The sequence below is a fragment of the Thermothelomyces thermophilus genome, chromosome 1 (assembly GCF_000226095.1).
Source record: "Thermothelomyces thermophilus ATCC 42464 chromosome 1, complete sequence".
Lineage (NCBI taxonomy): Eukaryota > Fungi > Ascomycota > Sordariomycetes > Sordariales > Chaetomiaceae > Thermothelomyces > Thermothelomyces thermophilus.
The window spans coordinates 78,830-99,296 of record NC_016472.1 but is presented as its reverse complement, the minus strand read 5'-3'; the positions used below and the strand labels follow the sequence as shown (position 1 = coordinate 99,296).

Below are 20,467 nucleotides of genomic sequence, written 5' to 3'. Positions count from 1 at the left end.
GGCGTGTAAATTTGGTGGGGCTGCCGGGTGAGCGCCATCCGACTACAGGCAGGCAATCAGGCATCACACACCGACGTGACGTCGCGGGGCAATCAATCCGCTTGGGAAATGAAAGAGGCAGAGACAAAACACCTGCGCTCGCAACGAGGACGGGACATGGAGTACAACAAAAAAATATTGGGACCCTACAAGGAGGTACTATTCGATGCCTTGGCTGTTACGGAGCCGGGACGGGGACTGACCGTGCAGCCCAAGACCCCAGAGCGGGATGGGATTGTGTTGGATGTAAACAAATCAACCATGGTTTGTTTTAACATGTTACAGTCCATTCACAACATTGATTCGTCTATATCTGCCGGACCTCTTTGCCCGCCATCTCTGGCCTCTCCACCTCCCACTCATCCCTCAGCACCGCAAACATCAAGTCGCACACCAGCAGGCTGAGACCCAGATTCCACACCAGGGTGATGGCGTAGAAGAAGTTGGCATTCCCGCTGCCGGCGTAGATCCACAGGTGATAAAACGCCGGGCCGAGGCACGTCGCGTACAGGATGACGGCGACGCTGAGGAATGTGTACCGCATCAGCGGGAACACGTGCCGGTACAGCGGCACGAGGGCGAAGAACAGGGCCGTGTCGCTGATGCTCGGGTACGGCTTGAAGATGGACAGGATGCCGAGCAGGAGCGTGAGCACGACCAGCGGCTGGCGGCGGATGCGCACCGTCAGGCCGCCCACGTAGCTCGACAGGTGCAGCCAGAAGACGGCGAGGAAGAAGGAGCGGAACGAGTCGAACATCTCGATGAAGAAATACCACCACAGGCCGACGTTGGGCGTCAGGTCCGAGAGCGTCAGCTGCACGCCGTAGGTCGACGGCAGGAACTCCCAGGAGCCCGTGACGAGGTACGACATCTGAAACAGGATCGCGAGGATTCCGGCAACGGTGGCGGCGCAGATGGCGGCGAAGGTGAGGGCGGATTTGGTGGCCCGCTCGGGGCGCTGTCGGTCGTAGCCGAGGAGGATCAGCGGCGGGAGCAGCAGCAGCGGGTACATGGAGAGATAGCTGGCGAAGGACAGGGCGGCCATGGCGCCGAAGGGGGCGCCGGACACGGCCCTGGCAATGGCGTGGAGGATGGCGCAGGTCGTGAAGACGCTGGTCGACCGTCCGAGGCACGTTGCTACGGTGAACGGATTAAAGAGAAAGCTGAAAACCGGGGGATCAGAAACGCCCATGACGTATATAAAAGGCCCGGGTTCGGTTGGATGCATCGACGACTGATACCTACACGGCAGCGATCACGAAGCCGCTCCAGCGCTTTGCCCGGCGCGGTGAGGTGAACAGGGCGGAGGACCCCGCCTCACCCGAGTCGGCAATCGTCCATAGCGCGCGGGCGCTCAGCAAGTCCACCGCGGTGTAGAGCAGGTAGGTGAAGATCGGGAAGTTCGCGTAGCTCGGGAGTAGCGAGAAGAGCGGGAGGAGCAGGGGCGCCTGGTGGTAGACGCCGCCGTCATAAGGGGAGACGTTGTGGTTATAGAGAAAGAGGCCCTCCTGAACTACAGGCCGTCAGCACGTGGATCGAGATCGAGCAGCGTTTCAATTCCGGGAGGGCAGGGAGAGCAGGCAGCCTACGGCGCTTGAAGCTCGTGACGGGAGTCGAGATCTCGACGCGGCCCGTCAGCAGGTCCGGGAGCGCGGGCAGCAAGGTAAAAATGGCGAGCCGCAGGGCGGCAGCGCCCGCATACAGGGCTGCCGTTTGTCCCGGGGTTGCCTTGGCGCCGTCCATCGCTCCGTGCGCCATGGCCGGGACATGGGAAGGAGTAGAAGATGCGGGTGCCGGATGCGAGATGGGCCTGCGAACAAAGCAGCTGATGAGCCCCGTACCGCGTTAGTTCCGTAGTTACCTGTACGAGAGGTAACTTAACTAATTACTAGGCAGTCTTGGCAGGGACGCCGCCTATCTTATCGGGCGGGGGCGGTGAGAACCGGCATGAAAAAGTTCAGGATCCAGAAAAAAAATATCCCCCAAAGTCCGCCTCGCCCCGCTGGCCGCTCTGTCCCGGTCTCGAACTCCTCCGCAGGTTCTGCTGAGGGGTAGATCCAATATACCTCTACTCTACCTCGGCAATTTACTCGACGCACCAATTGGTACACCATGGGCAAGCTCAAGAAGAAGGGCAAGGCCGGCCAGGCCAAAAACTACATGACGCGCACGCAGGCGGTCAAGAAGCTGCAGCTCAGCCTGCCCGACTTCCGCAAACTGTGCATCTGGAAGGGCATCTACCCGCGCGAGCCCTCGAACCGCAAGAAGGTGTCCAAGTCGGCCACCGCCTCCACCACTTTCTACTACACCAAGGACATCCAGTACCTGCTCCACGAGCCGCTGCTGCAAAAGTTCCGCGAGCAAAAAGTGCTCGAGAAGAAGATCTCGCGCGCCCTCGGCCGCGGCGACGTCAGTGACGCTGCCCGCCTGGAGCGCAACGCCGCCCGCTCCGAAAAGACGGGCAAGCCGCGCTACACGCTCAACCACATCATCCGTGAGCGCTACCCGACCTTCGTCGACGCCCTGCGCGACCTGGACGACTGCCTGTCGATGCTCTTCCTGTTCGCCAACCTGCCGTCGACCACCGCCGTGCCCGCCAAGATGATCTCGCGCTGTGAGCGGCTCTGCCTCGAGTTCGAGCACTACCTTATCGCCTCGCACAGCCTCCGCAAGTCATTCCTGTCCATCAAGGGGATATACTACCAGGCCACCATCCAGGGCGAGGACATCCTCTGGCTGGTACCCTACAAGTTCAACCAGCGGGTCGTGGGCGACATCGACTTCCGCATCATGGGCACCTTTGTCGAGTTCTACATGACCCTCCTCGGCTTCGTCAACTACCGGCTGTACACGTCCATCGGCCTGAAGTACCCGCCAAAGTTTGACCAGCTCAAGGACGACCAGGGCGCCGAGCTCGGCGCCTTCGCCCTCGAGGGCGCCAACATTGCGACCAAGGACGAGACCAAGGCCATCACGAACGGCGAATCGGAGCACGGGCAGCCCGACCCAAAGGTCCAGGCGGAGGTGGATAAGATCGTGCGGCAGCTGCGGCACGAGTCGGACGAGAAGGCGACCGCTGAGGGCGCTGCCGAGGGCGCTGCCGAGGGCGCCGAGGGCGAGGGCGAGGGCGAGGGCGAGGGCGACGACAAGCCCAGCGACGCCATCGACAAGTTCGAGCCCGTCGCGCCCGGCGGCGATGTGCTGCCGCAGCCGTCGTACAGCAGCAGCGACCCGTCCCGGCTGTTCTCCAAGTTCACATTCTTCCTGTCGCGTGAGACGCCGCGGCAGCCGCTCGAGTTCATCCTGCGCGCGTTCGGCTGCAAGAGGATAGGTTGGGACGCCGTCCTCGGCGAGGGCGCCTTCACCCATGACGAGTCGGACCCGTCCATCACGCACCAGATCGTCGACCGGCCGGTCGTCCGGGCCGTCGCGAGCGAGGGAGGCGACGGCGAGGACAACCAGACGTCGCAAAAGGTCGGGCCTAACCAACGGTACCCCGGCCGCGTGTACGTGCAGCCGCAGTGGGTGTGGGACAGCATCAACGACGAGGAGCTCAAGAGCCCCGAGCTGTACGCGCCCGGCGCGTCGCTCCCGCCCCATCTCAGCCCCTTTGTCAAGCCGACCCAGGGGCAGTACGACCCCACCCGCCCGCTGGAGGAGCAGCAGACGGAAGGCGAGGCCATCGACGCCGAGCTGGAGGACGCCAACGAGGAGGGCGACGGGTCTGACGTCGAGAACGACATGGACGTTGCGTCGGATGGGGAGGAGGAAGAAGAAGACGAAGAAGAGGAGGAGGATGAGGGGGATCAGGATAAAAAGCAAGACGGCGACTTTGGCGGTTTCTCCGAGGGCGAGGAGGAAGAGGCGTCCGAGTACGAGGAGGAGGAGGAGGAGGCGACACTGCAGAGGCAGCGCGAGCTCGAGGCCGAGATCTCGGGCAAGGCGGTGCAGGGCGGCAAGAAGGTGGACCCCAAGACCAAGGCGAAGCTGGAGGCCAAGAAGGCGCTGGAGCGGAAGAAGAAGCAAGAGGCCGAGGAGCTCGAGCGGGCCAAGGGCATGCTGAGCAAGAAGAAGCGCAAGCTGTTTGAGCAGATGCAGTACAGCAACAACAAGAAGAGCGCCGAGGACATGAAGCTGCGGCAGAAGCGGAGGAAACTGGAGAAGGAGAAGAAGGCGGCGGCCTCGGCGGCGGCCTAGTGTATTTCCTGTTAGACCAAAAGGATAATGATACCATTGAGTGCATCTGTTATCCGTTTATAGAGCCGTGCAATTTCCATGGTAAAACACTCCGTGTTGCTCTCTTTTAACCAAAACTATTCCGCTTAGAATCCGTACTTGTTGGTCAACATCATGGTGAATGCCAGTGGGGGTTAGGGTTAAGCATGTTCTTTTATCCTCAAGTCCTCTTTCCCAACATCCTAGTTCTTCAGCGACACCACCAACATGTATTTTTTTTTGTTTCCAACATTTCGGCGATGTTGATCTGAGGGCCATCCCGTCTCACGGTTAATGAACGAGAGGAAAGAAGTCCCATTTCGAATTTTCCCCTTTGAAATTGATTGATAGATTATCCGGTTCCTCCTCAGACCATCATCGTATCGTATCTTCTGTTTCAATGACGTTCTCTCAGAAATCATCGCCACAGCTTTAAAACATGTCACAACCCGTTCAGCCAAAACACGGCTACGGCTCTGCGGAACCAGAAATATCCCACCAGTACTGGGACCGGGATGCGGGCCCGGATGACGGCGACGGCGATGCCTTGTCCCACACGTCGCTCGATTCCGACGAGCTGCACGAGACCCGCCCGAACCGCTGGCGGGGGCACCCGTCGACCTGGAAGACCTGGACGGAAAGTGACCGGCGCACGTGGGCCGCGCTGGAGAATGCGCGGCGGGGGGACTTGAGTGCGCACCTCTTCAACGCGTTTGCGTTGCGGAGGGGGTTCAGAGTCGGGCCGGAGTTCGAGGTGCCAGAGGTACGTTTTGTCCCGCCCTCCCCTAGGTGGTCCGCCAGACTTGGTGTGCCGACCTGTCTGCCCTGCTAGTCCTTGGTGTGTTGGGCCGAGCTAACTGCGGAATTTTTTGTGTTCTTGTTCTCCCTCAGGACGGAGATGCGGCTGGTGACCGGGGCGCCGGGTGGGACATTGGAAAATACTGGACGGCATGGCCGATGAAGGCGAACGAGGTGCCTGACGGCGGGCTGCTGCCGAGGACGGCGGACTTGAACGAGCCATTCACGTACAGGCGGGAACAGAGACGGCCGTTTGCGGGGTGCAACCTGGAAGACGAGATCTCGGCGACGATTCTGCGCCATGCCAAGGAGAGGTTCCGAGCGAGGGGGTTGCAGGCCCAACCAGCCAGCGCCGAGCATGTGGTGCAGTCCATCGAGAAGACCGATACTACCGCTACAGAGGGAGAGACGGACGCATCCGGGGTGGGGGATACGACAGGAAACGACGAGCGGACGGACAAGGCGGCGCGTAGGACGGCCCGGCGAGCACGGAGGGCAGCGTCACCTACCTTTACCCCCGTCATCTCGGCCGACGACGAGCGGTCCTACAGGCTGCTTCGCCCAGTGACGAGGCAGATCATGTCGAAGCTCGATGATACCCTGATGATCCTACATAACCAGCGCATGGCGGGCCTCGGCAACACATCCGACTCCTCCGTCTGCGGCGGGGACGTGGACAATGATAAGGACGAGACGGACGCCGAGGCCGTGCCGGAGAGGCGGCCGCGGGCGCGCTCAAAGTCGCCCTCAGCGCCCGCGCCCAGGTCCCGCGGAGGGCGGCCTAGGAAAGTGCACGTCCCGCTGGAAGGGGAGACGGAGCAGGAGATGTTGATCAGGGTGGCAAGGCAAAGCAAGAGGAAGCTCCCCACCTTCTCTTCGGGGCCGGAGTCGGAAGGAGAAGGGATTCGCAGACGGAGCCGCAGCAGGAGCCTCGGCAGCGCCCGGCGCTCCACATCGGCGAGCTCAAGGGCCAGCTCTCGCCGCTCCAGCGTCTCGTCGGAGGCAAACCGGGAGAAACTGCTCTCCAGATGGGGCCTGCGCGACTGGCGAGACGTGCTGGGCGCTGCCGCCCTTGCCGGTTTCTCGCCGACCGTCATCGCCCGCGCCGCCCAGCGGTGCTCGACGCTGTTCAGGGAGGAAATGGCGATGCACACGCTGCATGAACGGTCTGCTGCATCGGAAAATGCCGGGATGGAGACGGCGGTATACGTGCCCGGGCTTGCCCTCGTCTCTTCTGGGGACGAGGACGAGTCCGAGGAAGAGCTGGCCCAGCTTCGGACGGTCAGCCGCCAGTCGAGCGTCAGGGGCCCGTCGTCGTCGCCCGAGCCAGCCCAGCCCCGCAGCAGGTCGGGCACGCCGGCGTCCTTGGTGTGTCCGCACCCGCAGTGCCCCAGAGCCGTGGAGCCGTTTCCCAAGAAGTCCAACCTGCAACGGCACCTCAAGACGGTACACGGTAATCGGGAGCCCGACCTCACCACCGAGCCTGAGCAAACCGAGGCAGAGGCGCCGCCGCCGCCGCCGAGACATTGCCGCAGACGGTCGGGCACGCCCGGGGCCTCCCACCTCTGCCCTTACCCCCACTGCCCCCGAGCGGTCGAAGGGTTCACCAAGCGGAAGAATCTCACGCGGCACCTGCAGGCGGTGCACGGAAAGCGGGGGGTCCCGCTCACGGAGGACGAGGAGGACAGCGCGGACGAGATGGACGGCGGCGTCCACGTGGACAGGTTCCTCCGGCCGATCAAGATAAGGAAGGGGTGGCGGGGAGACGACATACAGCAGCGGTCATCCAGGGTAGGGAAGAAGGCTAGGGCAGGGTCAGAGGAGCTGGACTCGTTTCTGTAAAGGTAACTAGCCAAGGTAGCCAGCTTAGGTGCCGTGTGCTACGCGTCAGGAGCTGCAATCATTTTCCTTATCTTCGTCTTTTTATTTATTTATTTATTTATTTATTTTTTTTTTTTTTTCATCACTCGTTCATTCATTCGGCCATTTTTACATCAATCCTACTCGGCTAACGTCCAAAAGATGCCTTCGTTCATCCCTTCACACTGACACCTCAACATTTTTAGGAGAGGAGAGAGCATCACAACAACAACAACCAAAAAAAAAAAAAAAAAAAAAAAAAAAAAAAAAAAAAAAAAAAAAAGAGAACAACCAAGTTACTTGGCCGCCGCCTTCTCGGCAAACTGCCTGTCCACCTCGTCCGCAAAGTCTCCGAGCGTCTGGAACAGCCACTCGAAGCCGAGCTTCCCCTCGGCCTTGAGCTTCTCGTAGTCGCCGCCGGTGCCGTACCCCTCGGGCTTGTCCCCGCCGCGGGCGATCCACACGCTCCTCAGGCCGACCTGCTTGGCGGGGACGTGGTCGGCCGTCAGGCTCCGGGCGACGTGCAGCAGGCCGCCGCGGTCCTTGTCGACGCCGAGGTCGCGCCGGACGTGCTCGAACAGGTAGCGGAAGTTGTCGAGGCTCGGCTTGTAGCTGCCGATGGCCTCGGCCGTGTAGACGGCGTCGAAGCGGGCGCCGGCCAGCGGCCCCGCCCGCGCCCGGGCAATGTTGGCCTCGTCGACGTTGCTCAGCACCACGAGCTTGTAGTGGCGCCCCAGCCGGCGGAGGGCGTCGACCGTGTCGCCAAAGGCCGGCCACCGGCCCGGCCCGTCGCCGATCCGCCGCGCCGCCGCCCCGTCGTCCAACCCGTCGGCGGCCACCCCTTCCTCCCGGGCGAGCCGGCGGAACGACTCGGTCAGGTTGGCGTCGTAGGCCAGCTTGGGCTGCGTCGCCCAGAGGTGCTCCGAGTGGTCGTTGAACCGCCGCACCGCCAGCGAGGGGTCGCTGCGGAACGGATGGGAGGAGGGCAGGGCGTCGATGAGCGGCTGCAGGTCGGCCGCCAGACCGGACTCCCAGTCGATCAGGGTGCCGTAGCAGTCAAAGGAGAGGGCGCTGAAGCCGGTGAGGTCCGGGTGGGCCGACATGGTGGATGGGGATGGTTGGGTGGTGGTGGATGGGGATGGTTAAATGAAATGGTGTGACGGCCGTAACGGTGCCGTTGTTGATAATGGCGATGATCAAGGATGGATGGGCTTGAGAGTAATGTTGATGAGAATAAAGACGAAATTGATGATAACCGTGATGAAGAGGATGATAATAATGATGATGATGATGATGATGATGATGGATGGGATGGAGGTTAGATACCTAATTAGAGGCTTGGGCTCTCCGCTATATATATATATATACACGAGGTTAAACGTGATGACGCCTTTGAGGATACAAGAGCAATAGTCGAAGTGCAATCTGTATCTCACAAACGACCCGGACTTACCCCGCCAGCGCAGTTGCTCGTTCGGTGCTGCCTGTTACGGCATAGCAGCGGATCCATCGCCTGTCTGCCGTGCTCCGCTGCCCGCTGCCCGCTCCTGCCTCGCGCCGGGGACTAGCCTAATCCGCATCGGCGAGCCAGGCCGAGCAAATCATCGGCGACGTGGACCGCCGAAGGAACAGAGCCAAGGCGATTTCCGCCGTTCGCAACAGCAAAAAAATAAAAAAAATAAAAAAAATTACTTGCATTCCATACTTTACTTGTATGTCAAAGAGGTCGAACCCACTTTTGCAAAGGGCGCGCAATCTATAAAATCCAGGCAATTGCATTGACAGTAATTACCTAACGTTGACATGCGAACCCTCAAGCCAAAAAGGATTTGTCTGTAAGTTTGTCGTTGAGTGGAGCTCTCCGAGTCCTCCCGCGACGCCCTTCTCGAGACAGCGCACGGCACTAGCGAAAAGAAGCCCTCCCCCGATTTGCGAAACTCCACAATCAGATCCAGGCAAGGTGGCCGAGCGGTCCAAGGCGCCACGTTAAGGTCTACCCTTAATCATCTTCTCTCTCTTGAGAATCCGTGGTCTCGAAAGGGGCGTGAGTTCGAATCTCACCCTTGTCAGCGCATCTGCCCTACCTTGGGGGCTTCTACTTTTGCTCTTTTTGCGTTCTTTTTTTAGAGTTGAGTTTTCGATATTGTATCATCTCATTATCTTTCTTTTTTTTTCAATTGGTCCTTACGGCTGGTGGCATACGCACTTCTTTAAAAAGGAGTTCGGCTGTGCTTGGCCGTGTCGCAAGTGGCAATCTGTTTATCGCCCACTTCCCCTATATTGATTCAGCGTCTTTGTGTCATATCGAAACAGGACATGTTGAACTCCCCGAACTAACCTTCTTGTCTGGACCTACCGTCGGAAACTAAACCCCTCAAACCTTGCACATCCACAGTGACCGAGGACGAAGTGTAACCTGAACTTGCCATTCCATTACAGCAGTGCTCTGTAATATAAAAAAAGAACAAAAGAAACCCCAAGTCGATCCGTACGGGTATCGGTGCTGAGTAACCCTACAACCTTAGACAGTGCCAACCAGCCAAAAAAGAAACACCCTATTTTCCAGCGCCTTGCCACGCTCCGCCTTGAAATATCATATGCCCCAAACTCCGATCCGCCAGTCAGACAAATGAGCCGTCCAAGTCTACAGGGGTAACGATCGACCAAATGATTCGCAAGACAGTGCGCCTGAGCTTAATGCAACCGCGGACTCTTCCTCCTAGTCGAGCTTCTCAACGCCGGCGGCGGCGGCAGATTCTCCGCGCCGTCGCCAACTGCCAACCCCGCCGCCCTCTTCGACAGCCGCGACGACCTGGTCCTCGTGTTCGCGGCCGACTTGAGCAGCGGCAGCGGCATGGCCGCATCGCTGCTCGGCGGCGGGGGCGACAGTATGCTCGCCGCCGAGTCAAATAGTATCGAGCTCGCCTTAGTCCCCGACCCCAGGTTCGGGTCGACCTCGCGCAGGCCGCCCGAGCAGGGAGTCTCGGCGCCAACGGGCCGGGACGGAGACCGGACCGGCGTCGAGTCCTGGTCCGGCAGGACGGCGGGGCTGGCCTTGGGGGTGGGCGACTCGCGGAGGGCGGCGAGCAGGGCCTCGTGCGGCCCGGTGCGCGGCAGGTTGGTGGGATACGAGTACTCTGTCTTTTCCGGCGTTTGCCCTGTGGGTTCGTACTCGCGCAGCTCCGTGTTTCGCACCTCCTCCCGGAGCTCGGCCAGGGGCCGGCACACCTCCTCTTCGAGCGGCTCGAGGGCCTCTCCTAAGCTTTGCGCCTCGGCGTCCATCTCCTCGCCGAGGTGCTGCACCCTGTCGAACGTCTCCTTGAAGTGGCCCGATATGTTGCTGAACGACTGCTCCACCGCGGTATCCAGGTTTTGCACGGACTCGGCATGCCGCTCTTGGTGGCTGGCGTTTTGCGCCTTGGCCCGCGAGACAAAGTCGTCGAGGTCTCGCATCTGCGCGTCGAGGTCCTGCATCTGCTCCTCCACCACCCGTACGGTTTCCGCGTGGACCGATTTGGTGGTCGACTGGATCGACGTGCTGTGCTTGCTTGCCGTCTGCAACATATTAGCGAAGCCCACAGAGAGAGGGACTGACTCTCGCGAAAGAGAAGAAAAAAAAGAGGGAGCCGGGGAATTTGTTATGAAAGGAAAAAAAAAAAAAAGCTTACCGTCCAGTCATCCTTGAGCCTAGTCTTGAGCGCATCCCTAGAGGTGCTCGCCTCCTCGAGCGCCTTGCTGTCCCTCTCGGCCCACGCGTTCATGCCCGCAGAGTACTCGCCAACGCTCTCCTTAAGGGTCTTGTTCGAGTCCAGGATGGCGTCCTGGATCTGGGCGGCCCTGTCAGCCAGGCGAGACTCCTGCTGCTCGGCTTGCGAGTTGACGAGCCGCGCGATCTGGGCGAGCAGGGCCTGCCGCTCTGCCGCCGCCTGCGCCCGCTCCTCGTCCAGCACCTCCTGTATCCTCGTCGCGACCGACTCGTTCGACTCGACCATGGCATGCGTGGCCTCCTCGAGCTCGTGCCTGAGCCTATCAGACTCCGCCTTCTGCGCCCGCATGTGGCGCAGCAGCTCCTCAAAGGCCGACTTGAAGTCCTTGCCCAGCGAGCTGTACGACGCGTGCAGCTGGTCGTGGAACGTGCTCAGCTCGGTCAGCACGTCCCCCGCGATCCGCTCGGCCGCCGCCGCGATGGCCTGGAGGCTCTCGCCCACGCGCTGCTTCACGTTGTCCCGAACAACCTTGATCTCTTCCAGCACCGTGTCCATCTCCTCCCTGGATCGCTCCTGCTGCCGCACCAGCTGCGCCCTCGACTCGGCGAACCGGGCCAGGTTCTCGTCGAGGAAGGTCTGGGTGGACGACAGCTTCTCCAGCTCTTCCTTGACGAAGGCCTGCATGCGTTGCGAGACGCTCGAGATGTGCTCCTCCTGGCCCTGCCGGAACTCCTCGATGCGGCCCTCGACGAGCTCCGTGATGTCGGCTACGCGGGCCTGCGACGCCTCCCACGTGCTGCGGTTGAGTGTGTGCAAGTCCACCCTGCGTTCATCCTTGGCGCGGAGGCCGTCGATGTCGCCGACCGTCCGCTCGAGTGTGCTGATCAGGTCGCCTCCCAGGAGGGCCAGTTGCTCCTCGGTTGTTTCGTGAGCCTTGCGGAGGTGGCTCTCCTCGGCGAGGGCCTGCCGGGTGCGCGCCAGGACCATCTCGGTCTGCTCGAGCAGCTCCTTGGTCTCATCGAACCGGGCCAGCGTCCCCTCGTGCTCCTTCTTGAGACCCATAAAGTTGGACGTGACCGACAGGAGCTCCTGCAACTTGTTCTTGAGGTTCGTCTCGAGCGTCTCAATCTTGGCCCCCTGCTCCTCCGTCAGGATGCGGCGCGATTCGTTCTGCACCGTCAGCTCCTCGTACATCTCGTTGGACAGGTACACGCCATTGCGCTGCCGAGTGGCAATTAGCTCCGCCTTGAGCCGCTCAATCTCGATTGCATAGTCCCGCAGCAGCGTCTTCTTGTTAGTCAGCGCGTTCAGCTGCGGCTTGTTGCGGATGTTCTTGGCGCGGAAGGCGTAGTCGAGCGTCGAGATGGTCTCTTCGAGGTTGCTCTTGGCCGGCGAGATGGTGGCGATGATGCACGTCTTGGTGCGGCCGCCGAGCGAGTCTTGTAGCAACCTGGTAAGTTTGGACTCTCGGTAGGGGATGTGAGGGCTGCGGTCGACCAGCGCGTTGATGACCCGCCCGAGGGTGAGCAAGCTCTTGTTGATCAGCCCTGCCTCGGCGGCGCGCTTGTTCTCGGCTCCCGACCGCTGGATGTTCTCGCTGCCGGCCAGGTCGACCAAGTTTAGCTTGCCCAGCATCAGGTAGTCCTCTCCGCTCTCCGTCTTCCCGTTCTCCGTTTTCTGCTTTGCGTAAACCGTGATGGTAAAGACGGTATGACTCCGGCTGCTCAGGTCGTTGCACTTGGTGGCCGCTACCTGGCGCTTGACGCTGCCCTCGCGGAGCCACTTGAGGCCCTCACCGGCGTTGAGAATGAACCTTTCCTCCATGCCCTGCACCATGGTAGTGGAGTGCCCTTTCCGCGACGTGTCATCGTAGATCTTCAGCTTTGCGCTGTCGTCCGAAGACAGGAGGTCCCGCAGCTCCTCGTTGTACAGCTCGATGAAGGAGCACCGGACCGAGTGCTCCCGCTCCTCGAGCTCGAGCTTGTTGAACAGGGCCTGGAGCACCCGCGGGATGATGCCGGCGTTATCGGACAGCATACCCATGCTCTCCGTCAGGTCTCCCGACATGGTGTATGTCTTGCCGGTGCCCGTCTGGCCGTAGGCGAAAATGGTGCAGTTGTAACCGGAAAGCATCTGTTCAACCCCCCCCCCCCCCCGGGCCGTCAGCTCGGCATGTCAAAGCCGGGATCAACAGGCGGGGCTTACCTCGTCCAGAACCGGTTTTACCACCTCCTCGAAGATCATGCTCTGGTCTGCCGCTTGCGAGAAGACGCGGTCAAAGTTGTACGTCTTGTCGCTGACCGCGTTGGGCCCCATCGAGAGCTGCACCAGCTTGCCCTTGGTCGCCTCCGTCCGCACCACCACCGCGCTATTTTCCTTGACCTCCCGCTCGTTCCTGCCGCGACACCTCACCACGACATTGATGTTAGTAGCCTCTCCGTCGTCGGGGTCGAAGTCGCGCTCCTTGCGCTTCGCGCCTGCCGTGGAAGTCGCGACCGACGCGATTGATTCCGCTGGTGACGCGGCCCGGACCATACGCGAAGCCACTGCCTGTCGCCCGGCTCCTGGTCGTGACGAGGGAGCTGGGTTCCGTCCGGCCGGTCGTATGCTTGAGCGACCGGCGCCTGGTCGAGATGGCGGCGCCATTGACGTGTTTCTGCGCTCCATGCGGAGCGACTCGCGCGTGGTTCGATGATTGCTGTCCGGACTGAGTTCGGGGCGGCGGGGGCCAAGGTGCCTAGATAAATAAGTTGACCGTTCAAAAAAAATTCCGCAATAATCAAACGCCGAGCCTTGATCGTGTTTCTGTGGCTTCGCGTTGTTGAATACAGGCGGACAGGGGATGGTTGGCTGGTGTCATGGCAAAAATGGCACGATCCAATTCGAGTGGGGAATCCGGGCTGCAGGCGCGATACCCAAACATTGCAGGTTGCAACACACACACACAGAGAGAGAGCTGCAATTGCCGTGGCAACGGATTGCCCCACATGCCCGATTTGGAACCTGGGGTTGGGAACCTTAGAAGCCACTGCAAGCTTGAAGCTTCCCAGCTGGCCAGGCCGCAGGCCCCACCTGCCCCTCCATTTGGGGGCCTTGCTGCCGGATGACGTTCAGCGCCTGCTGCGATCACGCGGCGTTGGGGCTGGGGGGGATCACCTCTCCTAAGGTTCTGTATTCGCCCTCGAAGCAGCGTTGCAGCTTATCTCCTTCACTCCACCAAATCAAAAGTTATTAATAGCGTGCACTAATCCTTCCGGACACTGCAGAGGTAGCTCGACTGGTTCGAGTCTCGAAAGGCGAGAGATTTCCACATCGCACTGCCCCTCCATAGATAGCAAGAGGGGAGAGGTTTCCCCGTGGCATCCCCGTGGCATCATTCTATCATTCCATCACCGGCACAAAACATAGGCTCGCCCGCCATGTCGCTCTTCTCGGCACAGCTCCATCCCGGCCGGGCGCTGGGTTTCCTGGTGCTCGGAGCTTCGCTGCACGATGTCCTGACCCGTCTCAAAGCCGAGCCCCAGAGATTCCCAAAACTCGACCTCACGTACAACCCGGCCGACCCGGTGAGGGAGCCCGTCATCCTTGGTCTCCCAGCAAACGGGATACGGATGCGGTTCGACGGGCCCGAGCAGCGGCTACGGCTGGTTGAGGTGATTGACTTCACCAGGAACCATATCTTCCTCAAGCCCGCCAACGATAAGGAGCGCGATCTCGTCCGGCCGCCCACGCAAGACCCCCCCGCGGCCGACGCGGCCCCGGGCCCGACGTTCCGCCACATCTACCAGCGGTTCCTGGGGCCTACGTACGACGGAGAATACATCGCCGATGCCGAGACATATGTGCTGTCGTACCCGGGCGTGGCGTTTGCTTTTCCCATGAAGAAGAAGGACTACTCGGACGCCAAGGACGTTGTCTCGCTGCTGTCGTCGACGGCGGTCCCGAACTCGATGGCCGTCTTCAGCGGCGACTCGTGGGCACAGGCACGCGACACCATGTGGACCGAGGTCCTGCCCAGCCTCAAGACATTCGCGCCGCTTGCCAAGGGCAAGGACGTGTACCCGGACGAGATCTCGTTGGTCAAGATCCACGGGGGCGGAAAGCTGCAGCTCTTCCGGAAGTGGACCAACAACTCGTTCTGGATCTTGCTGGGCGAGACGACGCCGCAACAACTGGTGGCCGAGCTGGGGCCGCCCGACGCCATCTATCGCAAGAACGACCAGCGCATGTACATCCATAAGCTGCGCGCCGCAAGCAACAACACGATGGCCCGGCCGACCAACGGCAACGAGCTGAGGCGGCAGGACGAGCTGACAGACACGGACCAGTCCTCGCACCCCGCGTCGGACGACTACGACTCGCAGGACGAGGCGGTCGAGGACGATATCGTCGCCAATGTGTCGGGCGAGTGCTTCTACAACTACTTTTATCTCGGTTTCGACGTGCTCGTCTCGATGCCGACCGCGCCCTCGCGCCCGCCACCGTCGCAAGACGGCAGCGCCTACGCCGCCGATGCCGCCGCGCCCAAACCCGCCGCGACCGACCGCCTGGTCGCCACCAAGGTGGTCCTCCACGGAAACGTCCCGGGGTCGTACCCCTTCAACCGCCACCGCCGCTGCCGCTGGGAGATCAGCTACCTGTCGCCGTCGCCGGACTCGCCGGCCACGACGTCGGAGACGCCCTTCCCCGAGATCGAGGAGCGGCTGCGCAGGGCGTGGAGGTCGATCTACTCGTCCGAGGCCGAGGCCCAGCAGAAGCAGCGGGGGATGGTGCTCAACCGGGGATGGGGAGACAGCCCCGGGAGCAGCTGCGAGCTGCTGGGAGGGTGGGAGGAGAGCGGCGGGACGAACCCCGGCGTCGGCAAGGGGCGGGGGGAGGACTCGACCACGACCTTGTTTGGGTTCCCTGGCCTGGTGTTTGAAGTGCTGAAGAACGGCTGGGTAAGCGCGGTTACGGTCTTCTAAGGAGCAGAGCAATCGTTAGGCTGGGGATTGGCGTCTCGGCGTTTGGACGGACGGTCACGGGTATGCAGGTTCGGTGTTTCTCTCGTGCACAGGCGGCGGGGAAGGCGTTGCATCATGAATGAGTTGTCTGGTTAAGGACTTATCTATCGTTTTTTTTTTTTTTTTTTTTTTTTTTTTTTTTTTTTTTGGGTATGCATATCCACGAATCGGTGGCACCACCTTACCGTATCCCACCCAAGAAGACACCCAAGTCCAGTACACTATAACACCAGACATCTGGCGGTTTCGAATGTTGCGACAGTTCTGGTACGGAAAAAGCGCCCGGATTTCCAAGATCGCAGCATGAGGAAAACTGTTCTTGTTTTCCGATGACGGACGTGTCTTTGGCCTTTTAAACGCAAAATAGAGGTTATCTACAGAAGAAAGAGACAGAGGAATTGCAAGTTTAGGCACTACTGTACGTATGTACCTAGTCCCAACCCTTCTTCCAAGTTCTGGGACGCCCGAGGTTCGTGGTCCGCATATCCAGTGCACCTTAGTAGTTCAACATTTTGAGTTCTGATTTACACTAGGTTCTTCCCCGCCTGTCGCGCTTGTTGGCCGGTAACGTTAACAGTGGGTCATATGGGTCCAGTCAGCTGCTTCCGGGCACGATTGCCGTACTCCGTAGTAAGTGTGCGTCTCTGCTTTCAGTGGTCCACTCTCAGTTACACTCCACTACACAGGGGTCACTAGGGGTCGGTCTGGGCTCTCCCTTGCGAACCTCTGACGCTTGCATTCCATGCGAGCGAATCCCTGGACCGCCGGCAAATGGGACGACCCAGCGACCGCCTCCGCGACGCGCGCCGCCCTCGAATCCGTACACTACGCTAGGCAGTTACGCAGTACGGAATATTACCGTACAGAAATCCCGCGGTGTTGTCGTCGACCAGAGAGACCGGCGGCGTACCTCGTGACGATGCATCGGTCCCTAGCGCACATCTCGTAGTCCCAGTCCCGTCGACCAGAAGGTTCCCTGTTTTTTTGCAGCACAACACGAGACGGGGGGCCCGCCATGACGGACGGGAATGCCAGCCCTTCTTCAAATCTCCCACCCCAGCGCCCAACGCGACACTCGAGCTCCCCCTACCGCGAGGCCAACGCTCCAGATTCCTCCGTGCTGACCGCTACCACGTCCTCGGCTGCCGACGCCGAAACCCACGACCAGCAACCCCCGACCTCGACCTCGACCTCGACCTCGGCCAACCGCGCGCTTGTCGAAAACCGGCTCTCGGGCACCTATCGCGCACACAAGCATCGCTCCAGCGGCGGCTTCCTCCTCGCCGATCCTCTCAACCGCCAGGGCTCTACACGGCACCGTGATACAGAAAAATACCCCGCGGAGAAGCGGCAGCGGATATCTGTCGAGCAGCATGCCTCCGCGGGCGCCCAGCACGGCCAGAGGGTACCCCAATCGACGGTTGCCTCGAGCAGCAGGCAGGGGCCAGCATTCGAGGCACCAAGGCCCAGCGTCCCGCCAGACGAGGGCTCAGGGCTTCTGACCACCATGACGAAACGTAACGGCTCTTTGGCCGGCAACGCTACCATCGAATCGTCCCCGCAGACGGGCATGGCGCAGCTCGACGTGGAGTCGGCCCAGATCGTCAGCATGGCCCTGAACCTGAGCGAGTCGAGACGGCTGGCCTCCCGGAGGAACATCTCGCAGCCGGCACCGCCCAGGCTTGCGCCCTTCCCCGACAGCACTCCGGGAGGCAGCCTCCGATACCACCTCCAGCAGCAGAGGAAGATGTCGCGTACCGCCTCCCCCAAGCCCGACCGGTCTCCGAGAATCGGCGCCGGCGGGAGGTTCACGCCCCTGCAGCCGGCATTCGATCCCGGAGCTGGCTTCCGCTACCACTTCTCGACGTCCACACTCGCCAGGGCCCAGAAAGCCAAGGAATACCTCGAGCTCATGGCGCAGTACCGGCGCCTGCTCGAGCTCGTCCCGCCCCTCGAACCACGCCCGGCAGCGAGGCCTTGGAGCCCCACGCCCCCGGTCTCGCCAAATAACTCGGCCCCGGTGTCGAGGGCTTCGACCAACAACGACCCGGAGCCCAAGATTGGGCGGCCGTACAATCCGCTTCAGTATGTGCGGAACCGCAAGGTGCGAGCCCGCGAGCGGAGGACCCTCGACGGCGAGGCCTTGGGTTTCAACGATGTCATGAAGGTGTCCGAGTGGGTAGACGAAGTGGCCAAGTGGGTGGCCACGGGCCAGGCCCGCCAGCCCGGCAACCCAGCCCTGCCTCCGTTTGCGGGTGCCCAAACGGCCGAGCTGCAAGCCTCCCCCCCCGCAGCAAACGCGAGGGCGCCCACATCCAAGCCGAAGCGGCCGCGGGTGGACTGGGTGATCGACCCCGCCGACCTGCTCGCCGACCTGTACTGGCTCGAGCTGGACGACAACAAGAAGCTGGTCGAGGACCGCCACTGGAGGCGCGTGTTTCCGCAGGGCCCTGAACCTCCCAGGCCCGCTTCCCACGATGACGCGCTGCGCCTGACGACTCCGAACTCGGCAAAGGGCTCGCTCGACGCCCACGCCCTTGGCGAAAGGGCCACTCCAGACCCTCCGTCGTCGTCGACGACAACGAGACACGAGCATGAGCACGTCCTGGAGGCCGCAAGAGATCGGGCCCAGCAGAAGTTCCGGGCGCTCAGGGGCTCCCATCACCGGCACACCAGCTCCTTCACGAATCGCGACCTCCTCCGTCTCCGCCGGGGCTCGCTGTCCGAGTCGTCTGACACGGACAGCGACCGGCGACGGAGGGCCAAGGGGGCGCCGACCAACGCCGTCCGATCGGTTCTCGAGAAGCAGATGGAAGAGATGATTGCCCGCGAGCAGAGGGAAGCGGAATCGCATCCGCTCTACGACCACGAGGCGAGACGCCTGAGGCCTGCTGCATCAATGACCCCGGAGCGGGAGCCGCAGCCGCCTGCGTCTCGAGATGCTTCCCAACGACGCCCGGCCGACACGCACCCCGAGCTGAGCGAAACCGAAGTCAGCGGCTTCGGACTCAAACCGCTCCCGTTGCCGAGGTCCCCGGAGCAGGCGACCGGGCGGACAAGCCTGGATGTTCCGCGGGCCGGGCGCGCCTCGGCAGACGACGATTACACGTCACAGCCCAACTCGCCGGGCCTGCGGCCATCCCCAGATATTGGCCGGGTGCCGGCGCTCGGCATGGATCTGTCGCCCATGTCCAGCCGGGCCGGCTCGCCGCACCGGAACCCGCTGACGAGGGTGAAGAGCATCTTCCGGGACCGCAGCAAGGAACGCAGCACAGAGCCACCCGGGGAGGATATCGCCGCGACTCTCACCACCCCGGCGGACAGCGGGATGGGCGGGATGCCGGAGTCGGCCAGTGCCGTCTCCGGCCATCACCAGCGACGGCCGTCGAGGAGCCCCAACGGCGAGCGCCCATTGGGCCACCGGCCGCACAAGAGCCTCGGCAATGTCAAGTTGCGCGGCGAGGATGGCGGCATTAGCCTGCGGTCGCTGCTCCGCGGGCCGCGCATCGACACCGTGCTGCGCAGCGGCGTGTCCAAGGTCAGCGAAATGCTCTGGCGCAAGGAGGGCGATGACTCGTCGAGCACGTCGTCTAGCGACTCCGAGGCCGAGTCTCGAGGCAGGTCCCGCGGACCCCGGCCCGTCCGCAGTTTCTCCTTGGAGCAGGACCCGAAGCGCCTGCTCGACGCGCCCCAGCAGCTTGTGCCCGACTACAAGCTTCCTCAGCGCCAGCTCCAGCACCCGCCGGCCCGGCCCATCAGCCGGCGATCTTCACGCTTCGAGCTGCTCAAGCCGCCCAGGATCGATGTGCAGCAGGCCTCCCCGAGCACATCGCCGCCCCCGGTGCAGGTACGCACGACGCACGAAGCCTCCGTCGGATCGGCCGCCGCCGCCGCAGCCGCCGCCACAGCAGCAGCAGCAGCAGCAGCAGCAGCAGACTCGCAGGGCGGGCGCGACGGCACCCGCGCGGCCTCGGCGAACCTGAACGCCGCGCTCGCCCTCCCTCACCGTCCCGTCTCGCCCTCCAGCCGGCAGTGGTCCATCACGGACCGTAGCAGCGCCTCCGGACCGGCGGCGGTCTCGAGGCGGGAGATCGCCCGCTTGCGCGCGCTGGTGCTCAGTTCCGGCGTCCACGCGGCCGAGATGGACCGGCGCGCCAAGGCCCGCAAACTGTTGCCCTCGCCCACCATTTCTCGGACCGCCGCCGCCGCCGCCCCCAATCACGCCAACCCCGCCGGGTCATCATCATCCCTGACCTGGACCGAGATCGCCAACCTCGCCCCGGATGCCGCCACCAGGCAGCGCCTGCTCACGACGCCCCTCGCGCAGGCCGACCTGTACCCCGTCGCCGCCCGCACGCTCGCCGGCTCCGTCCAGGCGTCCACCGCCCAGTTGCAGGCCGCCACCTCCCGCTTCGCCACCGAGACGGGCCCGGCCCTCACGCACCGCGTCGAGTCGCTCCGCAGCAAGGTCGCCGAGGAGCTGACGGACCTCGCCCAGCTGGCCATCGACGCGGCCGACGAGGCCAACCACGACCTGGTCACCAGCCAGCGACTCAAGGTCAAGATGGTGGGCGACGCGATGGACAAGATGCTCCGCCGCCGCCGGCGCCGGTTCCGCTGGGTCCGCCGCGCCGGCTGGCTCGTCGTCGAGTGGGTCCTGGTCGGCTGCATGTGGTACGTCTGGTTCCTCGTCATGATTGTCCGCGTCGCCTTGGGCATCGGCAAGGGCGTCGTCAGGGGGGTGCGATGGTTGCTGTGGTTGTAAGCCCGCAAGGGACCCGGGCCTATCCCGTCCATTCCTTCGTTCTTGTCGTTCGTCGCCTTTTTTTGGTTTCGCTCCTGATA

At 62.2% G+C, this 20,467-nt stretch overlaps 7 protein-coding genes and 1 non-coding gene across 8 annotated transcripts; 5 read left to right on the top strand and 3 right to left on the bottom strand.

Annotated features, from left to right (window-relative positions):
• Positions 1 to 10: 10 nt before the first annotated feature.
• MYCTH_2293970 (uncharacterized protein) lies at positions 11 to 1,875 on the bottom strand. The gene is made up of 3 exons (XM_003658292.1): positions 1,629 to 1,875; positions 1,285 to 1,552; positions 11 to 1,202 (listed from the first exon to the last, which is right to left on the bottom strand). The coding sequence occupies exons 1-3, from the start codon at positions 1,780 to 1,782 to the stop codon at positions 347 to 349; spliced, it is 1,278 nt and encodes a 425-aa protein (XP_003658340.1). The 5' UTR covers positions 1,783 to 1,875; the 3' UTR covers positions 11 to 346.
• Positions 1,876 to 2,038: 163 nt separating this feature from the next.
• Positions 2,039 to 4,315, top strand: MYCTH_2293969 (uncharacterized protein). Its single transcript, XM_003658291.1, has one exon. It carries the CDS (start codon positions 2,152 to 2,154, stop codon positions 4,234 to 4,236), a length of 2,085 nt encoding a protein of 694 aa, XP_003658339.1. The 5' UTR covers positions 2,039 to 2,151; the 3' UTR covers positions 4,237 to 4,315.
• Positions 4,316 to 4,486: 171 nt separating this feature from the next.
• On the top strand, positions 4,487 to 6,970 carry MYCTH_2293968 (uncharacterized protein). Its single transcript, XM_003658290.1, has 2 exons — positions 4,487 to 5,017; positions 5,146 to 6,970. Exons 1-2 carry the CDS (start codon positions 4,694 to 4,696, stop codon positions 6,892 to 6,894), a joined length of 2,073 nt encoding a protein of 690 aa, XP_003658338.1. The 5' UTR covers positions 4,487 to 4,693; the 3' UTR covers positions 6,895 to 6,970.
• A 213-nt stretch (positions 6,971 to 7,183) lies between these two features.
• Positions 7,184 to 8,206, bottom strand: MYCTH_2293966 (uncharacterized protein). Its single transcript, XM_003658289.1, has one exon. It carries the CDS (start codon positions 8,013 to 8,015, stop codon positions 7,209 to 7,211), a length of 807 nt encoding a protein of 268 aa, XP_003658337.1. The 5' UTR covers positions 8,016 to 8,206; the 3' UTR covers positions 7,184 to 7,208.
• Positions 8,207 to 8,866: 660 nt separating this feature from the next.
• Positions 8,867 to 8,981, top strand: MYCTH_t52. Its single transcript has one exon. It is a non-coding gene; the product is annotated as a tRNA-Leu (tRNA).
• A 338-nt stretch (positions 8,982 to 9,319) lies between these two features.
• On the bottom strand, positions 9,320 to 13,478 carry MYCTH_2293965 (uncharacterized protein). Its single transcript, XM_003658288.1, has 3 exons — positions 12,825 to 13,478; positions 10,581 to 12,752; positions 9,320 to 10,467 (listed from the first exon to the last, which is right to left on the bottom strand). Exons 1-3 carry the CDS (start codon positions 13,152 to 13,154, stop codon positions 9,607 to 9,609), a joined length of 3,363 nt encoding a protein of 1,120 aa, XP_003658336.1. The 5' UTR covers positions 13,155 to 13,478; the 3' UTR covers positions 9,320 to 9,606.
• Positions 13,479 to 13,810: 332 nt separating this feature from the next.
• On the top strand, positions 13,811 to 15,735 carry MYCTH_2293963 (uncharacterized protein). The gene has a single exon (XM_003658287.1). The coding sequence runs from the start codon at positions 14,039 to 14,041 to the stop codon at positions 15,581 to 15,583; it is 1,545 nt and encodes a 514-aa protein (XP_003658335.1). The 5' UTR covers positions 13,811 to 14,038; the 3' UTR covers positions 15,584 to 15,735.
• Positions 15,736 to 16,307: 572 nt separating this feature from the next.
• Positions 16,308 to 20,397, top strand: MYCTH_2293962 (uncharacterized protein). The gene has a single exon (XM_003658286.1). It carries the CDS (start codon positions 16,638 to 16,640, stop codon positions 20,385 to 20,387), a length of 3,750 nt encoding a protein of 1,249 aa, XP_003658334.1. The 5' UTR covers positions 16,308 to 16,637; the 3' UTR covers positions 20,388 to 20,397.
• Positions 20,398 to 20,467: the final 70 nt, after the last annotated feature.

Excerpts from the sequence above, each read along its gene's own strand:
- MYCTH_2293962 (XM_003658286.1), top strand. The coding sequence starts at position 16,638 with ATGACGGACGGGAATGCCAGCCCTTCTTCAAATCTCCCACCCCAGCGC.
- MYCTH_2293970 (XM_003658292.1), bottom strand. The coding sequence starts at position 1,782 with ATGGACGGCGCCAAGGCAACCCCGGGACAAACGGCAGCCCTGTATGCG. Across the intron at positions 1,553-1,628 it reads CGTCACGAGCTTCAAGCGCC|TTCAGGAGGGCCTCTTTCTC; the intron begins GTAGGCTGCCTG and ends GACGGCCTGTAG. Across the intron at positions 1,203-1,284 it reads GGCTTCGTGATCGCTGCCGT|CTTTCTCTTTAATCCGTTCA; the intron begins GTAGGTATCAGT and ends CCCGGTTTTCAG.
- MYCTH_2293966 (XM_003658289.1), bottom strand. The coding sequence starts at position 8,015 with ATGTCGGCCCACCCGGACCTCACCGGCTTCAGCGCCCTCTCCTTTGAC.
- MYCTH_2293969 (XM_003658291.1), top strand. The coding sequence starts at position 2,152 with ATGGGCAAGCTCAAGAAGAAGGGCAAGGCCGGCCAGGCCAAAAACTAC.
- MYCTH_2293963 (XM_003658287.1), top strand. The coding sequence starts at position 14,039 with ATGTCGCTCTTCTCGGCACAGCTCCATCCCGGCCGGGCGCTGGGTTTC.
- MYCTH_2293965 (XM_003658288.1), bottom strand. The coding sequence starts at position 13,154 with ATGGTCCGGGCCGCGTCACCAGCGGAATCAATCGCGTCGGTCGCGACT. Across the intron at positions 12,753-12,824 it reads TAAAACCGGTTCTGGACGAG|ATGCTTTCCGGTTACAACTG; the intron begins GTAAGCCCCGCC and ends GGGGTTGAACAG. Across the intron at positions 10,468-10,580 it reads GGCTCAAGGATGACTGGACG|ACGGCAAGCAAGCACAGCAC; the intron begins GTAAGCTTTTTT and ends AATATGTTGCAG.
- MYCTH_2293968 (XM_003658290.1), top strand. The coding sequence starts at position 4,694 with ATGTCACAACCCGTTCAGCCAAAACACGGCTACGGCTCTGCGGAACCA. Across the intron at positions 5,018-5,145 it reads CGGAGTTCGAGGTGCCAGAG|GACGGAGATGCGGCTGGTGA; the intron begins GTACGTTTTGTC and ends GTTCTCCCTCAG.